At 53.6% G+C, this 22990-nt stretch overlaps 1 protein-coding gene across 1 annotated transcript; it reads left to right on the plus strand.

The window, feature by feature from the left end:
- Positions 1-19899: 19899 nt before the first annotated feature.
- Positions 19900-21983, plus strand: FXYD3 (FXYD domain containing ion transport regulator 3). Its single transcript, XM_068528673.1, has 5 exons — positions 19900-19958; positions 21079-21111; positions 21219-21242; positions 21789-21863; positions 21943-21983. Exons 1-5 carry the CDS (start codon positions 19919-19921, stop codon positions 21981-21983), a joined length of 213 nt encoding a protein of 70 aa, XP_068384774.1. The 5' UTR covers positions 19900-19918.
- Positions 21984-22990: the final 1007 nt, after the last annotated feature.

Raw genomic sequence — 22990 nt, forward strand, 5'->3', positions numbered from 1 at the left:
GGAGGCCTGGGCTGGGGGAAGTGCGGGGCTGGGGGCAAACAGCGGGTGGTGCCTCAAGGACAGACAGGCTGAAACAGAGGCCGCTAATAGCAAACATGGGGTCCCCCTTATTACCAGGAACTATTATGCCCATTGACAGATGGGGAAACTGAGTCACAGAAGATAAGTATTTGCCCAAGTTCTCACAGTAGCAAATGATGGAACAGGGATTAGAACCCAGGCAGCCTGGCTCCAGAGTCCTTGATCTTAAATACTCCACTTAAATACTCCACTCCTTTGCCAAAAGGAGACAGCAAATCCTCCCCGTCACCAAACCTTTAGTCCTGAGATGTCCCATGCAGCAGCCACTAACCTCAGGTGCCACTTAAAATCAAATGTGAATTAACTTAAATTAAATTAAACCTCTCGTTCCAGTCACACTGGTCGTATCACAAGTGCTCAATAGCCACAGGCGGCTGGGGACTGCTGTATTGGACGGCACAGATTTAGAGAGTCGTCCAAAGGCAGAGCTGTGATTTGAAGCCAACAAAGCTGATTCCAGAACCCATGCTCTACTGGCTACTCTGGGCTGAGCGACAGTATGAAAATCATTTTACTATGGGTTGGGGTATTTTAAACTTTATAAAACTGTGCCAGGGGCTGTCAGGGCCTGAACGGACAGGCTGGCAGGGGCTGGAGGAGGAGGGCTGGCAGAGCTGGTCCGGCAGGGGGCAGGATGTGAGGCTTGGAGGTGTTCATGCTGAGTCCCCATGACCCCCCAGCTGTCAGCAGGACATGGGGGGGCTCCAAGCCCTGCCGGGACAGGCCCCGTGGGGGAGCAGCTCTACAGAGTTCTGGCGAACAGCTCCGGGCCCTTGGCCGAGTGCCACTGGTACGAGGACCCCGTGTCCTCCTGCGTCTTTAACCTCTGCCAGTACGGCCCCGGCAACCGCGTGCTGTGTGCTGCCGGAGGCCTACGCCGAGCTCCGCACCCTGCGTGGCGTCCGCCTGCCTGAGTGGCGAGCCAGCCTGGGATGCAGTAGGTGTCTCTTCACTTCTGACGAGAACCTCACCCCTTGGGCAGCTAGGATGTCCCCTTCCTCGGCTGATTGGAAACCCCTCACCCCCAGGGAGACCTAGAATCAGGGCTCCTCTCAGCCCCTGTCTAATCTCCCCTCCTACGTCTCCGTACTTGATCCCGAGTAGCCCTCATTGTTCATCATGTGCCATGATTTTTAAGTGGCCCGTGGATGTGATATTAATAAACCACATGGAGGGAAAGCATTAACTGGGATCAACGGCGATTTCCGAAGTATCCCGAGGCCCATCCCTGCCCCCTCCCCCTCCGCCCCGCCCTGCAACCATCCTAGGTTTTTCTCCCGCTGATTGAGGGATCCAGGGTTTCAGGGTGGTGCCCCTCCCCCAGGTATGGTGTGTCCTGCCAACAGCTACTATGACTTCTGTGGGCCACCCTGCCCAGCCACCTGTGCCAGCCTTAACTGCCCCGCTCCCTGCGCTTGCCAGTGCACGGCGGGCTGCTTCTGCTGCCAGGGCTTTGCCCTGAAAGCGGGCATCTGCGTGCCGCACACTCGCTGAGGCTGCTGCCCGCAGGGCTGCTACATCCTTCTGGGAGCTGGGGTGCTACCCACGGCCACCTGTGACCAGAGGTGCGTGGGCCACAGGCCTGGACACCCACTCGAGTGCCACCCTCAGGCCTGCGGGCCCCACGAACTGTGCTACCAGCGCAGGGGTGTTTGGGGTTGCCGCCCCATGTGCTACAGGACATTCTGGCTCTACGGAGACCCTCACCTGCACACATTCAGTGGGACTCGCCACCAGTGTTGAGGGCTTGGCTGGGAGACACTGACCAGAACATGCTGCCACACCACACCTCCCCTCGCCCTCTGAGTGGAGCGCTGGGGTGCCACGTGGGTCCAGCAGGTGGATGGGGACATGGCAGGATGGCGGCTGTCACTGCTGGTGGGACAATTTGGGGGGGTCCAGGTAGGCATCGGCCAACTCATAATGAACATGAATGACAATAGGCTGACAAAATGGTAGGCCAAGGGCATTCCCTTTGGAGACAGAGATACTGGGGTTCTGACGCCCTTAGAACTGGGCAGAGGGTCCCTGCCCCAGCCCTGCAATTCAGAGGTCCCGCTCCGGACACCTCTGACTGCATCCCTCCCCACGGGTGGCGGAGTCCAAGGCCCTTTGAGAAGTGCCCCCAGGAGCCTGCTGTCCCTCCCAACCCCTTCTAGACCTTGCTCCAGAGAATGGACCAGGCAGCGGCAATGAGCACACGCCAAGGCCCCCCTGCAGGGGAGGGTGGAACCAAACTGGGCTGAGGAGGGCAGGCTGGGTCGTATGAATATGCAGGACCTCTGCCAGGGCTGGAAGGTAGGAGGCAGGCCTGGGGCAGCCTGTCCTTGGGCACCATTTCCTGTCCAGGAACACTGAGGAGTCACACCTGGCCTCTGGGCATTAGGAAGGTCCTGGTGTCAAGGCAGGAGGATAGAACGTATTTCCTTTAGCAGTTTGGCAGCTTGAAGACATATGAGATATGGGCCTCCACTTATGCTCTTGTTCTGGGCCCACAATTCAGGGACAAATGGACACCGGGCCCACCCGGTATTAGTCTATGCTCTAGCCGGCAATGGGGTGAAGTGGTGAAGCGCGTGGTGCTGGACCTGGGGGCCTGGGTTTGAATCCCACTGCGCCATTTGCTAGTGACCTTGGCTTAGTGGCTTTACATTTCTGTGGTTTGGTTGCCTCATCTGTAAAATGGGGGATAATGGTACTGTGAACACTTCCGTGGCCAGACGTGTGGGTTTTCCACTCAGGCAATTCTCCGTGGATACCAGCTGGGTGTCTACAATTTAGTTCCATTCTGACCCTCTGTACCTGGGTCAGCATCAGACCCCACAGGCTGAAAGGTTCAATCTCCCAAGACCGTCCCCACTTCAGATGCCAAGCCCAAGTAGTGGGTCCCCATGTTACCCACACTTCTGTCTGATTTGGCTACAAATCAGGGGTTCCCACAACCCTCTCCTCTGTTTCGATAATTTGCTATAATGACCCACAGAACTCAGGGAAACACTTACATTTACTGGTTTATTATGAAGGTTCTTACAAAGGATACAGACGAACAGCCAGAGGGAGAGGTGGAGAGGTACATAGGGCGGGGTCTGTGGAGGGGTCCCGAACATGGGCACTTCCGTCCCCGTGGAATTGGGGTGTGTCATCCTGCCAGCATGTGGATGTGTTCACCAACCTGAAGCTTCCCAAACCCCATAGTTGAAGTATTTTTATGGAGACTTCATCACATAGGCGTGATCAGTGACTCAATCCCTACCCACCTCTCCTCTTCCCAGAGGAAGGGGGGTGGGACAGAAAGTTCCAGGCTTCTAATCATAGCAACAAGCTTCTAATCTTGGCTTGATTTTTCAAGGGACCGGCCCCCATCCAGAAGCCCACCAAGCATTGTCTCATTAGAACAAAAGACACTCCTATCACCCAGGAAATTCCAAGGGATTTAGGAGCTCTGTGTACCAGGAACAAGGGTCAAGGACCAAATATCAAAACAAAATATGCTCCCTGCACCCCTATCACTGAGGAAATACAAGGGTTTTGTGTCCCAGAAACTGGGGGCAGAGACAACATGTATATTTCTTAATATGTCACAGGGGCCTACCTGTGTGTGAAGATGAAAAGGTATAAATTACCTAGGACAAGGCATTTAGTAAGGGCATAAAGTGTTTGATAAATAAATCAAACATATAACTGCAAAGGCAAACCAGCTTTCTAGCGGTGCTCCGTCCCTCACCGCAGAGTAAAGATACAATCTTGAAAAATCTAAAGTCAGGTCACAAGGGTCCTATCTCGAAGCCTTCCCATGGCTCTGTCTTACTCGGAGTAGAACTGTGGCCCATGTGACCCCACAAAACTGGCCTCTGTGACCTCTCTGCCCTCATCTCCTCCGACTCGCCCCTTTAATCACTCTGCTCCAGCCATACCAACCTCTCTGCTTCTCCTCCAGCAGCCAGGCAGGCTCCCGCCTCAGGGCCTTTGCACTGGCTCTTCCCTCGGCCTGAAACACTCTTCCTGGAGAGGCTCATATATAGCTGATGCACTCTCATTCTCTCAAATGTCACCTCCTCTGAGAAGCCCTCCCTGACCACCCCCATGAAAGGAGCCATCCCTCCCAGCCTCTCTCTATTATAATCCCCCATTTTCTTTCCTTCAAAGTAATGTATCAGTATCTTAAATCATCTTTTCTTTTTAAAAAAAATATATTTATTTATTTTATCTTTGGCTGCGTAGGGTTTTAGTTGCGGCATGCGGGATCTTTCACTGCGGTGCGTGGGCTCTTTGTGGCGGTGTGTGGGCTTCTCTCTAGTTGTGGTGCCTGGGCTCCAGAGTGCATGAGTTCAGTAGTTGCATCACGTGGGCTTTGTTGCCCCGAGGCATGTGGGATCTTAGTTTCCTGACCAGGGATCAAACCTGCGTTCCCTGCATTGGAAGGCAGATTCTAAACCACTGAACCACCAGGGAAGTCCTTAAATCATCTTTTCTATTGATCGCTTCTTTGTTTCCTGTCTGTCTTCCTCTTGACAGAATAAGAGTCCTCCAGGGGCAGGGACTTAGTTTATTTTGTTGAAAAATAGACAAAACCCCCAGGGAGAAAGATAATAAACCAGTACATAAGTACACTTCTAGTATGTCAGAAGGTAATACAGTTGTTCTGCAGAAAAATTAAGCAGGAAAGGAGACAAGAGCATGCATTGGGGTGTTACGCTTTAAAAAGGAGGGCAGGGAAGCATTGGGGCAGACACCTGAAGGAGATGAGGGAGGGAGTCAGGTAGACACAGGAGGGAAGGGTAACCAGGCAGAGGGAACAGCCAGCGTAAAGGTCCAGAGGTTGGAATGGTGCCTGGTGTGTAGCTGGAGCAGGGTGAACAAGGGGGTGAGTGAGAGGAGATGAGGACAAAGGAGTGACAGAGGCTAGTTCTGTAGGGTGGCACAGGCCACAGGTGGGAGTTTAGATTTTATCTGAGTGTACTAGGGAGCCATGGGAGGGTTTGGAGCAAGGGAGGGACAGGATCTGATTTGTGATTTTAAAGGATTCAATGCATGCCGCATGGAGAGCGGATCATGGGGTGGGGGGCAGAAGCAGGGGTGCCCCAGAGGGACTGGTATCTGGGCAGGTCTGCCTGACACAACCTGGGTGCCTGTGTTCCAGGTGAACGGGCCCCGATCCTGGCTGGGGGCACTCTCCGGGCCTTCTCCACATCCTTGGCCATCACAGTCAGGCGGCCCCTGGCCTCTCTGTGGCCTTTCACGTGCTCTCTGGGTGACAGCGCCTGAGAACTACACTGGCAACCTCTGTGGCCTGGCTGGGGACGTTCACACGGATACTCATGTTGGCTTCCGTGGCTCCAACAGCACGTGGCTCTCTGATGCCCACGGCTCAGCCACAGGCCTGCCACCCTCTGTTCCCGCAAGACACAGACCTGACAAGGCAGCCCTATTCCAGGCCTTCTGCAGATTGCTGGGGCCCGGACAGGCCCTATGGGACCTGCAGTGAGGACATGGAGCCTCGGATCCACTTGGAGAACTGCGTCCACGACCTCTATGCCACAGGAGGATCGCGGGAGACCTTGTGTGCCGTTCTGGGGAGCTATGCCCAGGAATGCCAGTGACGAGGCCTCCCTGTGCAGCCCTGGAGGCACCTGTGGCCTGTGATGAGTGGGTGTTGCCAGGGGAGGGTCCTTCTCAGCCTGTTCTCACCAGCTGGCCCAAAACCACCTCCAGGAAGTCCTCCTAAGTCTGTGCCACCCAAGTAAAGTCACTGCACACCCTGTTGGATAACTGCCCCCTTGAGGACTCTCCCTCTTTAAAATGCTTCATTAAAAATGATAGCTGGGGGACTCCCCTGGCGGTCCAGTGGTTAAGACTCCACGTTCCCAATGCAGGGGGCATGGTTTTGATCCCTGGTTGGGGAACTAAGATCCCGCAAGTGGTGCGGCACAGCCAACAATAACAACAAAAAAAATGACAGCTGACATTGAGTGACATCGAATCAGCCAGGATAGTCTAGGTTCCGCTGCAGTAACCAACCAACCTGACATTTCCATTCCCAAACATGACCAAGGGTTAGTCTCTCTCCTACAAATTCCGCAGTATTGTCCAGGACACGATTCAAGTTCATTTCCAGCCCGTGATGCCACGCCGGTAACACGTGCACCCCCTGCTCTTCTATCCTCACCTTGGAAGTCATAGCACTTTGGCCAGAACTCATCGTGGTCCCACCCACCTGCAAGGGTGGTGGTGGGATGGGGAAGCACGTGGGCATTCAGTGGCCATAAGTGACTCTACCATATGCATTAGCTCATTCAGTCCCCATCACAACCTGCCAAGGGAAGGGCTATTATTACCTCTGTTTTATGGATGAGGAAACTGAGGCACAGGGAGGTTGCATAACTTGGGCAAGGTCACTCAGAGAGTCAGCAAGATGCATGCTGCTTTGATTCCTGCTGCCCTTAGGAGGAAGCGCAAGCCTTTGGCTGAGCACCTGAGCCCTCACGTGGACTGACTTGCCCACCCTTCTGACCCCTGTCTGCTGCCCTTCACCTGTCTTTACATTTCCTGATGTGTGTCTACACCCTCCAGGTGGTTTCTTGCTGCTTCTTCAGGGCTCAGAAACCCAAATGCCAGTGGAGCCAGGCAGGCAAATGGCTGATGTGGATGTAATAATGAGGGGAGACTGCTGTATAGCACAGGGAACTCGACTCAGTGCTCTATGGTGACCTAAATGGGAAGGAGATCCAAAAAAGAGGGGATATAGGTACACATGTCACTGATTCGCTTCTCTATACAGCAGAAACTAACACAACACTGTAAAACAACTATACCCCAATTGAAAAAACATAATGATGGGAGGCCAGGCAAATGTGGGAGTCTGTCCTTCCTACGGGGTTGGCGCTGCTCTCCCCAGATGATTCTTGCTAAGTGGGAGCCCAGGCTCAGTGGAACCCAATAGCCTTCAAATCCCAGCTCTGACACTCAGTAGTCGTATGACCTTGGGCAAGTCACTTAACCTCTCTTGGTCTCAGTTTCCTTATCTATGAAAGGGGGTGATGAAAGTCCCTGTCTCCTGGGGTTGCTGTGAGGTGTAAACAAGATGCTATATGAAAAGCAAGCTCCTGGTATCTGCTCAATTATGGGTAGTTCTTTTCATCAATGAGATGATAACGACCTTGCATGGTTTCTGGCTAACTCAGTTTTCTTCAGTGAATTCAGGAAGAAAATATGAATAAGTATAAAATATAATACCCTGAGGAAGCATAGAGCAGAGCCCGGTGGATAGTAAGTGTTCAGGAAATGTTATCTCACACCATCCTCATCACTATCGTCATCTCCAGCATCACCATCACCATGATCACCTCCATCATCATCATTACCACCACCATCCTCCTCTCCATCGCCACGATCAACACCATCATCAGTACCATCACCAGCGTCATCATCACTATTACATTACCTCCTGATGATACCCCCACCTTCCCCCTGCCCTTATGACCTGCCCTTGGCCCCCTCAACCCTCCCTCTGCTCCCTTGGTCCTCTTCTGGTTGGATACTTTCCAGAAGAGTAATGCTTGGCTAGTTATCAACTCTCATCTGTCTTCCTCCAGAGCTGGTCTGCCCTCCCCGCAGCCACCACAAGCTCTGCGGCTCCTCGTGTCCCAGCTCCTGCGCTGAGCCCACCCTGCCCGACATCTGCCCAACAGGAGGGCTGCCAGTGTGACACAGGCTTTGTGCTCAGCGGCACTGACGGCGTGCCCCCCGTCCAGTGTGGCCTCTCCAAGGGGGCAGGTACCACCGGGGGAACACTGTGGGCATTACTGACACTGCGCGTCTTCCACCAATGCTGTGCCCTGCTCCCCCTCCTCCTGCGGGTCTGGGCAGGAGTGTGAGACCCTGAGGGGCATTTTTAGGTGCCACCCGCTCTCCGCAGGCACCTGCCAGGCCTCTGGGCACTCACACCTTCAATGGGAGGACTGCTGAGTTCCCAGGCACTTGTGCTTCTGTCTTTGCAAAGTCTTGTGGCTCCTCCAGCACATTGTTCTTTTTCAAGGTGGAGGTTGGGAGGGAGGACAGGTCCATTTCAAAGATGTCTATCCAAGTGAATGGGACCCAGGTTTGTTTACAGAGGGAGAGAGAGCATTGATCTGGCCAAGGTAAGCACTCATTGACCCCTGGAGATGCTTGAGCTGACTGAAGCTAAAAGAAATGATTTGGCTGAAACTAAGTACTAAATCATGTGACATATCCTAGGGAAAGTGTAGTAATTCTGGGTCCACAGAATTTTTCTGTATACCGGTTTGGTTGTTTTTGTTTACAAATAACAGGAAAACTTACTAAAACTAACTCAAGTCAAAATTTTAGAGTGTATAACTGAAAATTCCAGAGGGAGAGCTGGCATGACTTGATCAGGGTGCGGACTCTATTTATCAGCATTTCTCTTGGTCTGTGGTCCTCCATGGGGTTAGCTTTGTCCTCAGGCAGGCTTTTCTGGTGGTGGCAAAATGACTTCAACTTCCAGGCCTCAAATGTGCTTTCTCCACTGTCCGAAGCAAAACCCAAATCTTTTCTTCCCTCAACTACTAAACCAAAATTCCTGTGTTTCACTTTGATTGGACCCCACTGAGCCAATTGCTGTGGCCCAGGGATTGTCTTAAGCCTATCTGGTCCTAGCCTTAGGAGCTGTATGTAGGAGAGATCCCTCCAACCCTCACAGCTGCTCATTGTAGGGAGAAGGATAAAATGGGAGCCCACTCCAGTGGGCTCGTATTCCCAAACCAGTATTTCTTGTTGCAACAATCTTCAAAGAATGTAAATGCGCTGGAAAACATCCCTTCTGAGACCTGAGACTTTTGTCTGAAACCCACAGGGGTGGATGTGTTTTCCATGCCTGAGGGCTCCTCCTACAAGAGTTCCATTGTTGGCTGTTGGAAAACACACAGCTGTGCCCCTCCCACCCCACCCCCTTCCAGGAAGGGAACCAGCTTTCAGAATTAGTCATGCTGTCAGCATCCCACACAACAACCCCATTGAATCCAAAGGGCAGCCCTACCGGGTGAGTATTATTCTTATCCCCATTGTATAGATGGGGAAACTGAGGCCCGGGGAAGAAGACTTGCTAGCCCAAGGTCACTCAGTGAGAAAGAGGTGGAGCTAGGATTTGAACCTAGGTTTTCTGCCTCTGAGATCCTTCCCTCTCCACTTGTGGGTTTGGGTGCCTCCAAAGTGTGATCCACTAAAGGAAAGGGGAGGGGGGTAACTGATTCTTCTGTTATGGGTCCTGGGACATAGTAACTCTCAAGAATGGTTTTCATTCATTCACACAACACATATTTCCTGAGCACCTACTATGTGCCAGACTTTGTGCTGGGGACACAGAGGACTGTGTTCCATTGAACAGCCAAGGAAGGCCCCTCCCTCCCAGAGCTGACATTTCGGGACGTGGGAGGGAGAATAAATATAACCAATAAGCATATAATTACACAGCATGTCAGGAGGTGATATATGCTAGCGCTACAGAAAAAAATAGAGAACAGGGTGGGGCGAGGTGGTTTCCAGACTGAAGATGTGGTTTTTTTGTTTTTTTTAAATTTTATTTATTTTATTCTTAGCCGCATTGGGTCTTTGCTGCTGCACGCAGGCTTCTCTCTAGTTGCGGCAAGCGGAGGCTACCCCCCGTTGCGGTGTGCGGGCTTCTCACTGCGGTGGCCTCTCCTGTTGCAGAGCATGGGCTCTAGGCGCGCGGGCTCAGTAGTTGCGGCTCACGGGCTTAGTTGCTCTGCAGCACGTGGGATCCTCCCAGACCAGGGCTTGAACCCGTGTCCCCTGCATTGGCAGGCGGATTCCCAACCACTGTGCCACCAGGGAAGCCCTTGAAGATGTGGTTTTAAATCAAGTAGCCAAGGAAAGCCTCATCAAGAAGGTGGTATTTGAGCAAAGCCCTGAAAAAAGAAGATGAGGGAGGGACCCATGTGACATCTGTGAGAAGAGTGAGCTCGGTAGAGGGAATGGCAAGTGCAAAGGTCCTGGGGCTGGAAAGGCACCTAGTGGGTTGGAGGAACAGCGGGGAGGCCAGTGTGTCTACAGCTGAGTAAGTGAGTGAGTGATGGGGAGGAGAAGTGATGGGGGACCAGGTAGGGGAGTGACTTACAGGTTGCGGGTCATGGTGAGGACCTTGGCTTTTACCAGGAGTGAGATGCAGCCAGAGGAGGGCCCTGATCTGACTCAGGGGTTCACAGGCTCCCTCTGGCTGTGTGTGGGAAGCTGACTGTAAGGGGCGGGATGGGAGCAGGGAGACCAGGGCGGAGGCTGTGTGATGATGGTCCAGGAGGGAGAGGATGGAGGCTGGGCCAGGGTGGGGGCAGTGGCAGGGGAGGAGTGGTTGGTTCTGGCAATATTCTCTGGTGTCTCATTCCCTCTTCTGACCTGCTGTCTGTTCTTGGGACCCACAAAATTATGCAGGGCCCTTGGTCCTACACGCTCACAGGGTGTGGAGCCAGACAACCTGCCTTGGAATCCCAACTTTGACCCTTAAATAACTGTGTGTCTTGTGGGGAGGTGACTGAGCTCCTCTGTGCCACAGTTTCCTCCACTGGGAGAACAATGCCTGCGTAGCAAGTGGTAAGTCCCACAGCCCCACACGTTGCAGGATTGTTAGTTGACCACAGAGAGAGGCAGTTAGCAATAGCAGGTAATGACTCAGGGATGTACAGGGGTGTGCAGTTGGCTCTCAGCACTGCCTTCTTGGATGCCAAGGTGCAGGGGGAAGGGAGATGGGAAGACTGAGATGTCAGGGGCCCTGGCTGCCAGAGGGCTGCCTGGTCAGTGCCTCTGCATGGCAGCGGCTGCCAGCCAAGCTCTTAGAACTGCAGACTCATCTCCCTGCCTCTGCAGCCAAGCAGGAGCCTGCCAGCCCTAGCATCAGCCTCAGAGCCTCAGGGCCCCCCTACCAGGCCAGGGCCGGGCAGCCAGGAGTGGGTAAGGCACCCACGGCTAGCGGGAGGGGCAGAGTGGGTACCAAGGGGTCAGGGACTGATCCGAGAGAAGGAAAAGGAAGACATTGTGTGTGGGGGGGGAAGAACACAGGCTTTTATCTAAAAGGGAAAAAATGTATATATATATTTATTTATAAATAATATTTATTTATTGTATAGTATATACATAAATACATGATATCCAAAGTTCAATTAAATTCTGTTTATTTAACATTTAGGTTACCCAATTCTGAATTTATTTTTCCTCCGTTGTTTTTTGATCTTGTGTTTTATTATTTTTGTGTAAATGTTAATTAAAAAAATTTTATTGATTCTCCCCAACTTTTATTTTGATTTTTTTTTTAACTACAGAAAAGTTACATAAACAGTACAATGAACCCAAATACGCTTCACGGAGATTCCCCAATTCTTAATAGTTTGCCTCATTTGCTTTACCTCTCTATGTCTCTACCTATGTTCATAATTTTTTCTGAGTTCTTGCATCTCAGAAGTGTTCTCCTGCCCCTTCTGTGCGCAGGCATTTTACAAGGCTTGGTCTTTTCTGATGCTAGTTGCCAAAGACTTTTCGGGAGGGAGTCTCAAAATATCACCAGGTTTTTCTGTAATCATGCCTTTTCCCCTGACCTCAGGCAGACTCGGGATGACAGTCCTGGGGATCTTTCCTGCCTGAACCGCGCCATGATACATCCCCCCAGGGATGAGTCCCCCAGGATGCGTGTGTCCAGGGTCTGTGCTGTAATGGTGGCCACATAGGCAGAGGGTGGGTCTCAGATGGGAGGTGACAGGAGCAGGCCTGGGACCAGAGCAACTGTGGGTCTCCCTCTGCCTCCCTCCCTCCCTTGAAGCTTCCTATCAGGGGAAGATGGGGCCTGGGTCACCCCGGGGAGACAGACCTGCCCCTCCAACAACTAATGCCAAGGTGGAATGTGGCCCAGTTAGGCCAGATCTTCCACGAGAAGCTGAACATGCAGCTTGTTATGTTGAAATATCCCGAGTTTAAATGTTGGCAACGGTGAATTTTTGCAACACTCTTTGAACTCAAGCAAACATGTACAATCGTTGGGTTGGCCCGGGGGCCGCCAGTTTGAGATCCTTGTCTCAGGGACTGAGACAGGCTGGGAGGAGGCTGCAGGGCTCCCCTCTCAAACCCCCAATCCCCTCTCCTGCTTCCCTATAATTCCAACTCACACTCAGGACTCCTAGCCATCAGCCCAAGCCCCCATCCCCAGTGATGAGGAAACTGGTCCAGGACTGTCAGCAAATGTGGTCCCCCTTGCCCACCTGCCCCCATTAGCACCCCTGCCTCACTCCGGCAAGGCCTCTGTGATGGTGAGGGGGGCATAAGAGCTCCTTTCTCTTATTATTTAAGAAATACTTCAGGAGCACCATTACTGCCAGGCGTTGTTCTATATATAATTCAGATGAAAATTTGGGGGAGGACCTGACATGCCAGCAGGGGAGGCGGATAATCAAAGAAGCAAAGAGGAGTTTCCTGGAATATGCTTTGAAGATAGATAAGTCAGAAGGGAATAGAAAGGGAGAGGGTGGATGTGATTTTAAATAGGGTGATCAGGGAAGGCCACGTCTTCAGCCAGGACTTGAAGAAGGTAAGGGAATAAGACATTATGTACTGACATGTGGGAGAAGAATCCCAGACAGAGGCAACAGCTGTTGCAAAGGCCCTGAGGCAGAAACATGCCTGGAGGGGAAGAGGGGTAGCGCGGGGGCGGGGGATGGTGGTACCTGAACCTCCCCCCCCCCGCCCCACCCCGAGCTTGCCTAGTCCCTAAGATAGAGACTCACACAGGTGGCCATAGGGCCAGATCTGACCTTGGACACATTTCATTTGGTACACAAAGTGTTAGGGAAATTAAAAGTCAGTTACCAACATTTAAAAATCAGGAGATTTCATCGTAAAAATCAACCTTTCCAACTTCTCTTGGCGGGTGATGACATTGAGCAGCACAGAGTGCAGATCTCAAGGGGCCTGTTAACCTTAAGTCGCCTTGTCTGGCACCTCATGTGGCGCCTGGAAGCCAGGCAGACAGCAACATGCCCACAGCCACACCCCCAAAGTGTCAAGACAGGACCTGCCAGCTCCCTCTTTTTTCCCACAGGTGCTGAATTCTGAGGCCACAGGGAGCAGCCCCACAGAGCCGCAGGAGGCCTCATTTGTCTGCCCAGGGGTATCTCTGTCCCCGTCTTGCCCAGGAAGTAGGAGCTTGGAGTGTCACTGTGATCACGCCTTCCCAGCCTCCCAGCCCCCCAGCCCAGCCTCTCAGCCTCTACCTGGGAAGGTGAGGCCCCAGCCCCACCAGGACCCCTCTCATGGGTCGGGGTGCTTCCAGCTCCCACAGCCCAGGCTGGCCCATTTAGGGCCTATGAATTTGCCAGGATCCTGAAGAAATACAGCCTCAAGAGAAGAGCAATAAAATGACTGAGCCCTGACTAGTAAAAGCAAATGGCAAAACCCCAATTACTAAAACTTTGAATTGGTGACTACAAAACACCCCACAGCCTTGATTTTGTACTTGAATTCGGCATTCCTGAAAACTTTGTGATGTTCAGAAACTGTCTGTAGGTTTGGTTTTGCTCATTTCACAAGAATTCCCAGGATACTGAGAAATCACAGCTAATCTCTGCTTCAGCAAATGATTTCAGGCTTCCCTGGTGGCGCAGTGATTAAGAATCTGCCTGCCAATGCAGGGAACACGGGTTCGAGCCCTGGTCCGGGAAGATCCCACATGCTGCGGAGCAGCTAAGCCCATGCGCCACAACTACTGAGGCTGTGTTCTGGAGTCCGCAAGCCACAACTACTGAGCCCGTGAGCCACAGCTACTGAAGCCTGCGCGCCTAGAGCCCGTGCTCCGCAACAAGAGAAGCCACCACAATGAGAAGCCCGTGCACTGCAACGAAGAGTAGCCCCCGCTCGCTGCAACTAGAGAAAGCCTGCGTGCAGCAACAAAGACTCAACGCAGCCATAAATAAATAAATAAGTTAATTAATTAAAAAAACCCCAAAAACAAAAAACAGACAAAAAACCCCAAATGATCTCAAAAGCAAAATGAAGGAGAAATATTCCAAATGGCTTTATTATCTATATAATATGATAATATATAACACATATATTTGTATATAAACATAAACACACAACACATATACATATATAAATAACTGGACACATGTTGAATATGACTGAAGTCAAGCAGGCCTAGAAGACTCATCCCAAAAGAGATTCAACCCCCAATAGGATGCAAGCGGCTGCATGCACGCCACTCCCTGCAGACCTTCCCCAGGGTCTCAGTGTTCACACCTGTACCCATCCACACGGGAGTCTCAAGTCCTGCCCTAAGTCCCAGCCCCTGCCCAACATCCGCTTGGATGGGGCACATTCTGTTCCACCCTGGGTTAGGTATAGGCTTATAAACATCCAAATGCAAGACCATGTGATTAAAACTTCAGGGAATGAGGTTTGCAGAAGGCTCTAATTGGTGGTCCCCCCAGGCTGAAACCAGCCCTTAGATTTGTTTTGTCTGACCTGCATAATTTTTTAAAAATCTGAGCCTTTTTTTGTTTTTTGGCTGCACCACGTGGCTTATGGGATCTTAGTTCCCAACCAGGTATTGAACCTCGGCCACAGCAGTAAAAGTGCCGAGTCCTAACCACTGGACCACCAGGGTATTCCCTGAGCCAACTTTTAATATTGGGAACTCTACATAAAGGTTCAGGTTCCTGACATCTTTTGAAAGTATAGAAGCAATTGGCTAGAACTGTGTAGAGGTTATCCTTGAAATTCTTTTAATTAAACTTTTTTTCAAAGTAGTACACTTGCAGGATTTAAAATTCAGAAGGTAGAAGAGGGTGCATGAGCTTAAGTGAGTCTCCCTTCCCAGCCATCTCCCAGCCTCTCGGTCTTCCTCTTCAGAAGCAGCCATGTGTGCCAATCTCCAAAGATACTTCATTCATTTATAAGTATATGAATATACATTATTTTTCCCCTTACAAATGGTAGCATGTGTCTCTACATCTTGCTTTTTTTCCCATAGCAAGATGTCTGGGAGGTACTCCTGTATCTGTCCACATGAGCTTGAGCCAGTGTTTTTGGTGGCTGCCCTTTATTCATTTAAACATTTTATTTTATTTTATTTTTATTTTTGGCTGCATTGGGTCTTTGTTGCTGCGCGCGGGCTTCCTCTAGTTGCGGCGAGTGGGGGTACTCTTCATTGCGGTGCGTGGGCTTCTCATTGTGGTGGCTTCTCTTGTTGCAGAGCACGGGCTCTAGGTGCATGGGCTTCAGTAGTTGTGGCATGCGGGCTCAGTAGTTGCGGCTCACGGGCTCTAGAGCTGAGGCTCGGTAGTTGTGGCATACGGGCTTAGTTGCTCGGCGACATGTGAGATCTTCCTGGACCAGGGCTCAAACCCGTGTCCCCTGCATTGGCAGGCAGATTCTGAACCACTGCGCCACCAGGGAAGTCCCGGTGGCTGCCCTTTAGACAGGACAATAGTTCTGTTTGCCCAGCTGCCACCGTACCTTATAGTCTCATGCCAGTCCTGCTTCATTCATTCATGATTCTTGCCTGGCCCCATTGGCATCTGAGTGTGCAGACTCCGGCACAGGTGAAGGATGGAAGCATCCCTCCTAGCCACCCAGCACTCGCCCCTTCTCTGTCTCGGACGCATGCAGTTCCTGGACTTCCCAGCAGAGGGAGACACCACCCCATCCCCAAGACCACCAGAAGGGTCTTAAAAGGAACATCGCAATCTTGAAATGTCTGGGCAAGAGATGTTATCTGACCGGACACAAAGACCCCCTCAGCTGGACTGGGATCCTCCCCCACCAGGCCTCCCCTTCTCTGTTTCTGTCTCCCTCTGAACCTCCTGCTTCGACTGAGCCCCACCCTGACTGAGCCCCACTCTTGGCAGGGGCTGGCCCCTCCTTGGTGGGAATTGTAGGGAGACCCTGTCTTAGTCGAGAGCCTGGGATTGAGAAATTGCCCAAGGGACCCACATAAAGAAAGCGTGTAGCTGGGCGGGCGTTCCTTGCCCCACCCTTCCCCCTCCCTGCTGAGAAGTCGCGGGGGGTGGGTGGTGGTGGTCCTTTCTCCCTGCCCCCAGCGGAGCCTTGACCTCAAAAGCCCCTCTGCCTGTCCTGCCCTCCACACTCCCCATGGTACCCTCTCCCCGGCCTGGCTCCTGCACCCCCCTCCCACCCCCGCGATGGTGTTGGGGGTCGCCTGGAGTCCAGCTGGTGGCCAGTGCAGAACCACCCTAGGAAGGCCCTGCCCCTCCCCGTGACCCCAATCCTCCGCCAGACACTCAAAGGCGCCTTGTTCTCCATCCAGCCCCCAGACAAAAGTCCCTCTGTCTAAAAAGGCGGAATTGGGGGGAGGGGGCACCCCAACGGGGAACAAGTGGGGGCCTGCACAGACCCCAGCTGGAAGGAATGCCATGAGGAGGAGGGGCAGGAGAGGGAGGAAGGAGGGGAAGGGAGCCTTGCACAGTGCAATGGCCTTATCCGGGGTGAGAGACAGCCCCCGTCCCAACACCCACTGTGGAGACATCTGGCTCCTAGCACCCTTGGGGAGAACCCAGGCTGGGAAGGTCTGCCTGGTGCTGGGAACCAGGTCCCAGTCTCCCTAGGCCATGATGGGCACGATGGGGGAGAGGTCATGGTCTACGGCCCAACAGCTCAATCCCCACTTACCCCCCTCCCCCCCGTGCATCCCGTCCCCACCTCATGACCTTGGTCCTATCAGCATCTTCTGCTGACCCTCAAACTGTGTCAACAGCAACAAGTGGCCCGGAGGAGGACTTTAGATCTCCCGCAATGGCCACCCATCCCCCCTCCAAGGACAACACACAATCTAAGTAAAAGAGATTAGGTTATTACAACCAAAGCATGGCCTTCCCCCCACCGCCCCGCCAGGCAGAAGCTCTGCCGTTAAAGACCTGAACCCCTCCTCCTTCCAGGTCCTTTTCTGAGGGGCAGGAGACTGGAGAAAGCCACCTCCCTGGATGTGCGGGGCAGAGTTCCAGCCCTCATCGCATTCTCCTTCTGCCTCGCCTAAGGCTGCTGTGACCCTAGAGACCCCAGGGAGCTCCCTGCCACTAGTGGTTGGGGGTTGGAACTGTCTCTTTAAGAGCAGGTGTGAGGTGAGAGAGCCCCTGAGCTTTAGGGAGTCAGACTAGTTCTCTACCTGCTCAGGTTTGCTTAGGGCGTGGAGGCTGCGGATAAAGGCAGGACTCAGGCTAAGCAGCCGGCTCTCTCCCGGAACCTGAACCTCCGCGCGGCCTGTGGAGCACGCAGGTGAGGGGCTGGGGCCCCCCTCCCTCCAACCCCTTCTTGGCTCTGCCTCCCCCTCCACTGCTCTCTGCTAAAGACCCCTAGAACCTTCCCCCTTCAAGGTCCTTTGCTAGGAGAGCAGATTAGAGAAAGCCCCCCCCCTCCCCATCATTCTCCGCACAGGAGGCTGGGTGAGCCAGCTGGGGTGAGGGTAAGGCCCACAGATGGGATTGGGGTGTCTGTTAGACTGGGGGGTCTGGGTGGATCGGGGTTTCTGAGTAGAACAGAAGTATCTGGATCGGGTGGATGACTAGGTAGACTCAGGGCGTCTGCACATTGGGAATATGTGGGTCCTGGAGGCCTCTCGGGGAGGGGGCTGGTGGCTTCCTGGGGAAGCTCTAAAATGGGGAGGTGGCGCGGAGACTTCAGGGACACGAGGGAGTCATTTTGCTCAGGCCTGAAGGGCCTGGCCACCATCATGGAGAAATAGAGCGATAGTAGGGGGTGGACGGCGGAAAGTCCTCACACCAGCACTGGGATCTCTGGGGCCAGGACGGAGCAGAGAGGGGTGGGCGCAGCCTCCGTCTGCAGGCTTTCTCTCCAAGGCTTCACACCGACTGCAGTCAGTTCTGGAGCTGCCCGGGGGCCTCTTCCAATAACAGCCTGAACAGGGCAGGAGAGGGCAGATGCCCGGATGCCAGCTCCCAGCAGCCCACACCATGGGACAGTAGGGTGGAAATGTCGTGCAGGGGCTGGGGTACGGCTGAGACCACCCATCAGTGCCCCTTGTGCTGGGGATGCTGGGAGATGCCTGGGGAGGGGGTGTATGGGGGTGTACGGAGCCCTCACTAGCCAGGGAGGCTTGGAGGCTCCCATGGAAAGAGGCTGAAGCGCTGAGACTCTGAGTCCCGGGTGACAATATAGAGCATTAAGCTGAATTCGCAGGGGTGACAGGGTTGCGACAGCGACGTGGGCTAATCATAGTGCCAACTGCATCAAGCTGCGAAGATTATATGCGTGAACAAGCGCAAAGAGCTGAGAACAGAGCCTGGTGTGGGGTAAACATTCAATCAGCACCTGCTCTTATTACTAGTATTAGTGTGATCGTGGGGTGACAAAGGCTCACGTGTTCGCTTTAGACTACAGGTGGTCCTTCTACAGACCTGTGCCGGGAACCACGAGGCTGTCCTGCCCACATACACACTCCAACTCTCCCCGCACCGCCCCAAGTTTGGGGGGGCGGTCTTAAATGCCTTAGTAATGTTCCCCAAAGCTACAGGCCCTTTTCCTGCCTGAATGCTCAAAGAAATGAATGCTCAAATTAAAACTGTGAGTCTGGTATATGGGATGAACTGGGAAGCTAAGAAGGTTCCCAGGAAAGAAATTCAGGGAGTGGGTTACATGGAGGCCAGAGAGAGAGAGACGGGAAGTGCTCTCCAGCTGTGGGCAGGAGACAGAGCAGGGAATGTCAATGGGCTTTTTACCAGGCTTAGGGAGGGTGTGTGTTTTGCCGTCTGTGAAATGGGGCCTATAACCAATGGCCTCCGGGATTCTTGGGGGATTACATGAGAGAAAACCCAGCAAGGTCATTTGGCGGTGCCCAGCACAGGGTGGGCCTAAGTGTGAGCTCTTGCTATCAAGATTGGGACAATGTGTGCTGTGGCAGTGGGGCAGGGGCGGGGGAGGGGACAGGGGGACGCACAGGGGGACTGATACTGGGCCAGGAAGGGGGCGGTGGAGCGTTCTTCGTGCTGGGCAGGCCTACCTGGGGAAAGAGGAAGTGTTTGCTGCCAGAGGAGCTTGGTAGGGGTAGAGGAAGGACCAAGGACTGGGGTGGGATGGGCAGGGGTGGGGCAGAAGCAGGACGGTGGGGTGCGAGGAGTGTGGGGCAGAAGATGAGGTTGGGGCTGCCCTCTCCCTCCCCCCTCCCCCCATGCTCTCTGACTTCTCTCCTCCCCACATTCTGCCCAGAGCAACAAGAGGAGCCAGCTCAGTCCCCAGCCCTGGCCCAGCCCAAGTTCTGCGAAGTCTGGGCAGGGCGGGCAGGCTCCGAGCTGTCTATGGGAGACACTCCCAGGAACCGGGCCTCCTGCCACCTGGCTCCCAACACCCCATTTCCCACAACACCCCAAGGCCCTGAGAGAGTCCTGAGTTAGGAACAGCCTCCGCAGAGCCAGGTCTGGTTTAAATCCCGCTTCCTGGCAAGGTGACCTTGAGCACCCACTTTCACCTCTGGAGCCTCAGTTTCCACATCTGTAAGATGGGGATAACAGCGGGCGGCACCTTCCTCATTTGGTTGCCAGGGCAATTCACTTAAAGCCTCAAGTCCACGTCCAGTGAGTTATTATTGCTGCTCCCCCTTCAGGTCTGCGTTCTCACCCAGCCCCCACTGCACTTTCCGGCTCCTTCTTCCTTATCTCTCAGCCCAGCGAGTTTCAAGGCCAGGCTTTCTGCCCTGGGCTGAGCTGTGCACCCTGGATAAGGAGCACAGTAGCAGGGGACTGGGAACCAGAGGCATCCCGGTGGCCCTGCTAAAGCTGGACCTTCCCCCTAGATCCCTCCAGGCCAGCTCTCCGACATGCAAGAGGTGGCCCTGAGCCTGCTCGTCCTCCTGGCAGGTGAGTGCCCGTTCCTGGACTGCCTTTCCCCTGACCCCCTCAGCTGCATGCTGACCACGCTTGCGTGTGGCTCTCTCGTGCTTTCTGCCTCCCCTGTGGGGTGGTGAGTCTCAGGACAGCATCTCCTGGAAGGTGGGAAGTGCCACACTGGTGATTTCAAGGAACACATAAAGGAGGACCTCTTACAGCAGAGGTTCACACAGCTCGTCATGCATGGTCTTGATGTCTCCTTGATGATATCAAGAAGTCTCAGCCCTGGGCTACTGTGTCTTTAACACTTCTTAACACTTGATCACGAGAGGTAAAAGTTTTGAGGTTATGTGGCAAGTTACCAAAGCCCCTTGTGCCTCAGTTTCCCCATCTGGACAATAGTAGCACCTACTTATAGAGTCACTGTGAGGATTAAACGAGTTACTATTTGCAAAGCACTTAGAAGAGTGCCTGGGACAGAGTAAGCACCATGTGTTTGTGCTTTAAATATAATTTAAAAATGTGAACCTCCCTTTAACAAAGAAAGAACAGAGCTTAGGCTCAGAGCTAAGGCAGCCCACTGCTTCTAGCCAGAATTCAATCCTAGTCCTTTGCTTTCATTGTATCTGTTTTTATCCATTACATTGGGCAAGACTGCCATTCCATTCAGGGTAGTGATGTAAAGTTGCATTTTTAAATAAAGCGTACTAAGTTTATAATTAGTAAGTCACTTTAAGGGGAATGGTGAGGGATGGGTGGGATGTGGGCGTGGCAGAACCAGGAGAGGAGGGCTGAGAATGCCTGGGAGCTGAAGCCACCTGTCATCTTGACAAGACCATCGCTCGTTTCTGCAGGGGGTGCGGATTAGCCCCCTGGTGTCTGGAAACATCAGGCCAAAGCCTGGCTAGGTGGCCCAAAGCCACCCAGGTGAAAACCTATTTCAGGTGTGGGGCTGAGTCGGGGGAAACCCTCATTTCCGAGGTGGAACGTGCAGAGGAGCTAGTTTGGGGTTGGACCCCTGTGCCCGTGGGAGGTGGGGAACTGTCCATCAGGGGACCCTACGCTGAGGCCTGGAGCTCCAACGGCCCTGTCCCCAGCTTTGCCGAGGCCAGCACCCCCATCTCTCTCCTACCCTGCTTCTCCCCGCCAGGCCTGCCTGCCTTGGATGCCAACGACCCGGAAGGTGAGTCAGACCGACTCTTCCACCAGTCCCGCCCCCAAAGTCTCCCCCAGGACCCCTGCATCCCCACTCTTATCCTGGATTCATGTCCTATTTTTCTTTCCTTGCAGATAAAAACAGTCCTTTCTACTATGGTGAGAGCCTGTGCCCCTCCCTTTGCAGCCCCACTCACCCCTCAGACCGATTTCGTGCCAACGGTCCCACACAGGGTTGGGTGAGGGTCTGATGGGGGTGACCCGGGGGCGAGGATTGGGGCATTGAACAGTAAACACAGTGGATTAAGGGAACAAGACATGCCCGCCTGGTCCTTGGAACCACCCCCATGTTTTCTTCCACGTAGCCCCATGCTCCCTCCCTCCCCTCCTCAGGCCTCTGCTCAAATATGCCCCTTCAGCAGGGTCCTCCCTGGCCACTGTCCCTAAAAGAGCTGTCTTCTGACCCTCCGTCCCCCGGCCCTGCTTATTTGTCTTCAGACCGCTTCTCTCTACCTAACCCCACGTTAGATCTCTGTCGCTTGCTGTGTAGAGACTGGAAAGTGAGCGCGGGGGCTGGAGGGCCGTCTGTTCTCTCCACTGCTGCATCCCACGTCAGGGGTGCCTAACGCATATCGTCAGGCGGTTGGGGGCTTGGATGAGGCGGGTGCGGGCTGGCACCGAGGGCCCCCTCTGGGTTTCTCCTAGACTGGTTCAGCCTCCGTGTCGGCGGGCTCATCGTTGCAGCGGTTCTGTGCGCCATCGGCATCATCGTCCTCATGAGTGAGTGAGGAGCTGGCGGGGCAGCGGGCAGCGCAGGGCGGTGGGTGTCCTCCCCTGACATCGCCCTCTCTCCTAACAGGTGGGAAATGCAAATGCAAGTTCAGCCGGAAGCCCCGGTAAGATGGGTTCCAGGCAGTGTGCCTGCCTCATACTGGACAGACACCTTTCAGGGGTAAAGAGCTAAATCTCGCAAAAAAAAAAAAAAAAGGCCAGGTCTCTGGGTCTTGCCCTGGAGAATTCCTGCTACTGAGATTTTCCAGGTTTATTCTTCAGAGCCATGAATCCTCAGAGGGCCTCCAATCACGAAATGCTTTGGTCCCTGGGATGGTACAACTCTGTGGGAAAATAGCTAGGAAGCTACGTCGGGGCAAGCTGAGGATCCTCTAGCCTTGAGGGAGAGGATAAACGGGGGCGAACGGAGATCTCACCACTTTTCTTTTCCTAGCCACCATCCAGGGGATGCGCCACCTCTCATCACTTCAGGTAAGACAGGGACAGAATGGGGCTGACTGGGACACAGGGTATGAGGTGTGTGTGTGTGTGTGTGTGTGTGTGTGTGTGTGTGTGTGTGTATGCCCCCTGGGGAGAAATAACCTGATCCACTCTCACAAGCTGACCCTGTCACCTCTCCCAGGCTCTGCCCATAACTGTTGAGGATGGATCAGCTGAAAGAGCACCGAGGGCCACTCTTTCCCCTAGTCCTGGCTCTGCACAGGAGCCTGAACTCCAGGATGGAATTCTCAGACCCCCTGGCCAGGGCTCCATCTCATCTCTCACTGGAGGGGGTCTTTGTTCAATTTTCACTCTAAGATGATCTTGCTTCGTGCCCAAGCAGCCTCGAAACTCCCTATGTGCGCGTTGGGGTTTTTGGGGGCCAGGAGAAGGTGGATGTGCATGGGGGCCAGCATGGAAGCTGGCAGCTGAATCTCTCCACTGAGACAAGCCCACAGGCCTGCTTCCTCATGACCTGGCGGACGGCATGGGGCCTGACCTCTGCCTCCGTGGCCATGGGAGCCACATCTGCCATTTAAAATGCTGTAGTAGCCACATGGGGGACATTTTGAGAGTGAAAGGGAGCTCTAGCCAGATGGAATGCTGGGACACTCAGGTGGACAGTGGGACCATCC

The sequence above is a fragment of the Eschrichtius robustus genome, chromosome 19 (genome assembly GCF_028021215.1).
Source record: "Eschrichtius robustus isolate mEscRob2 chromosome 19, mEscRob2.pri, whole genome shotgun sequence".
NCBI lineage: Eukaryota > Metazoa > Chordata > Mammalia > Artiodactyla > Eschrichtiidae > Eschrichtius > Eschrichtius robustus.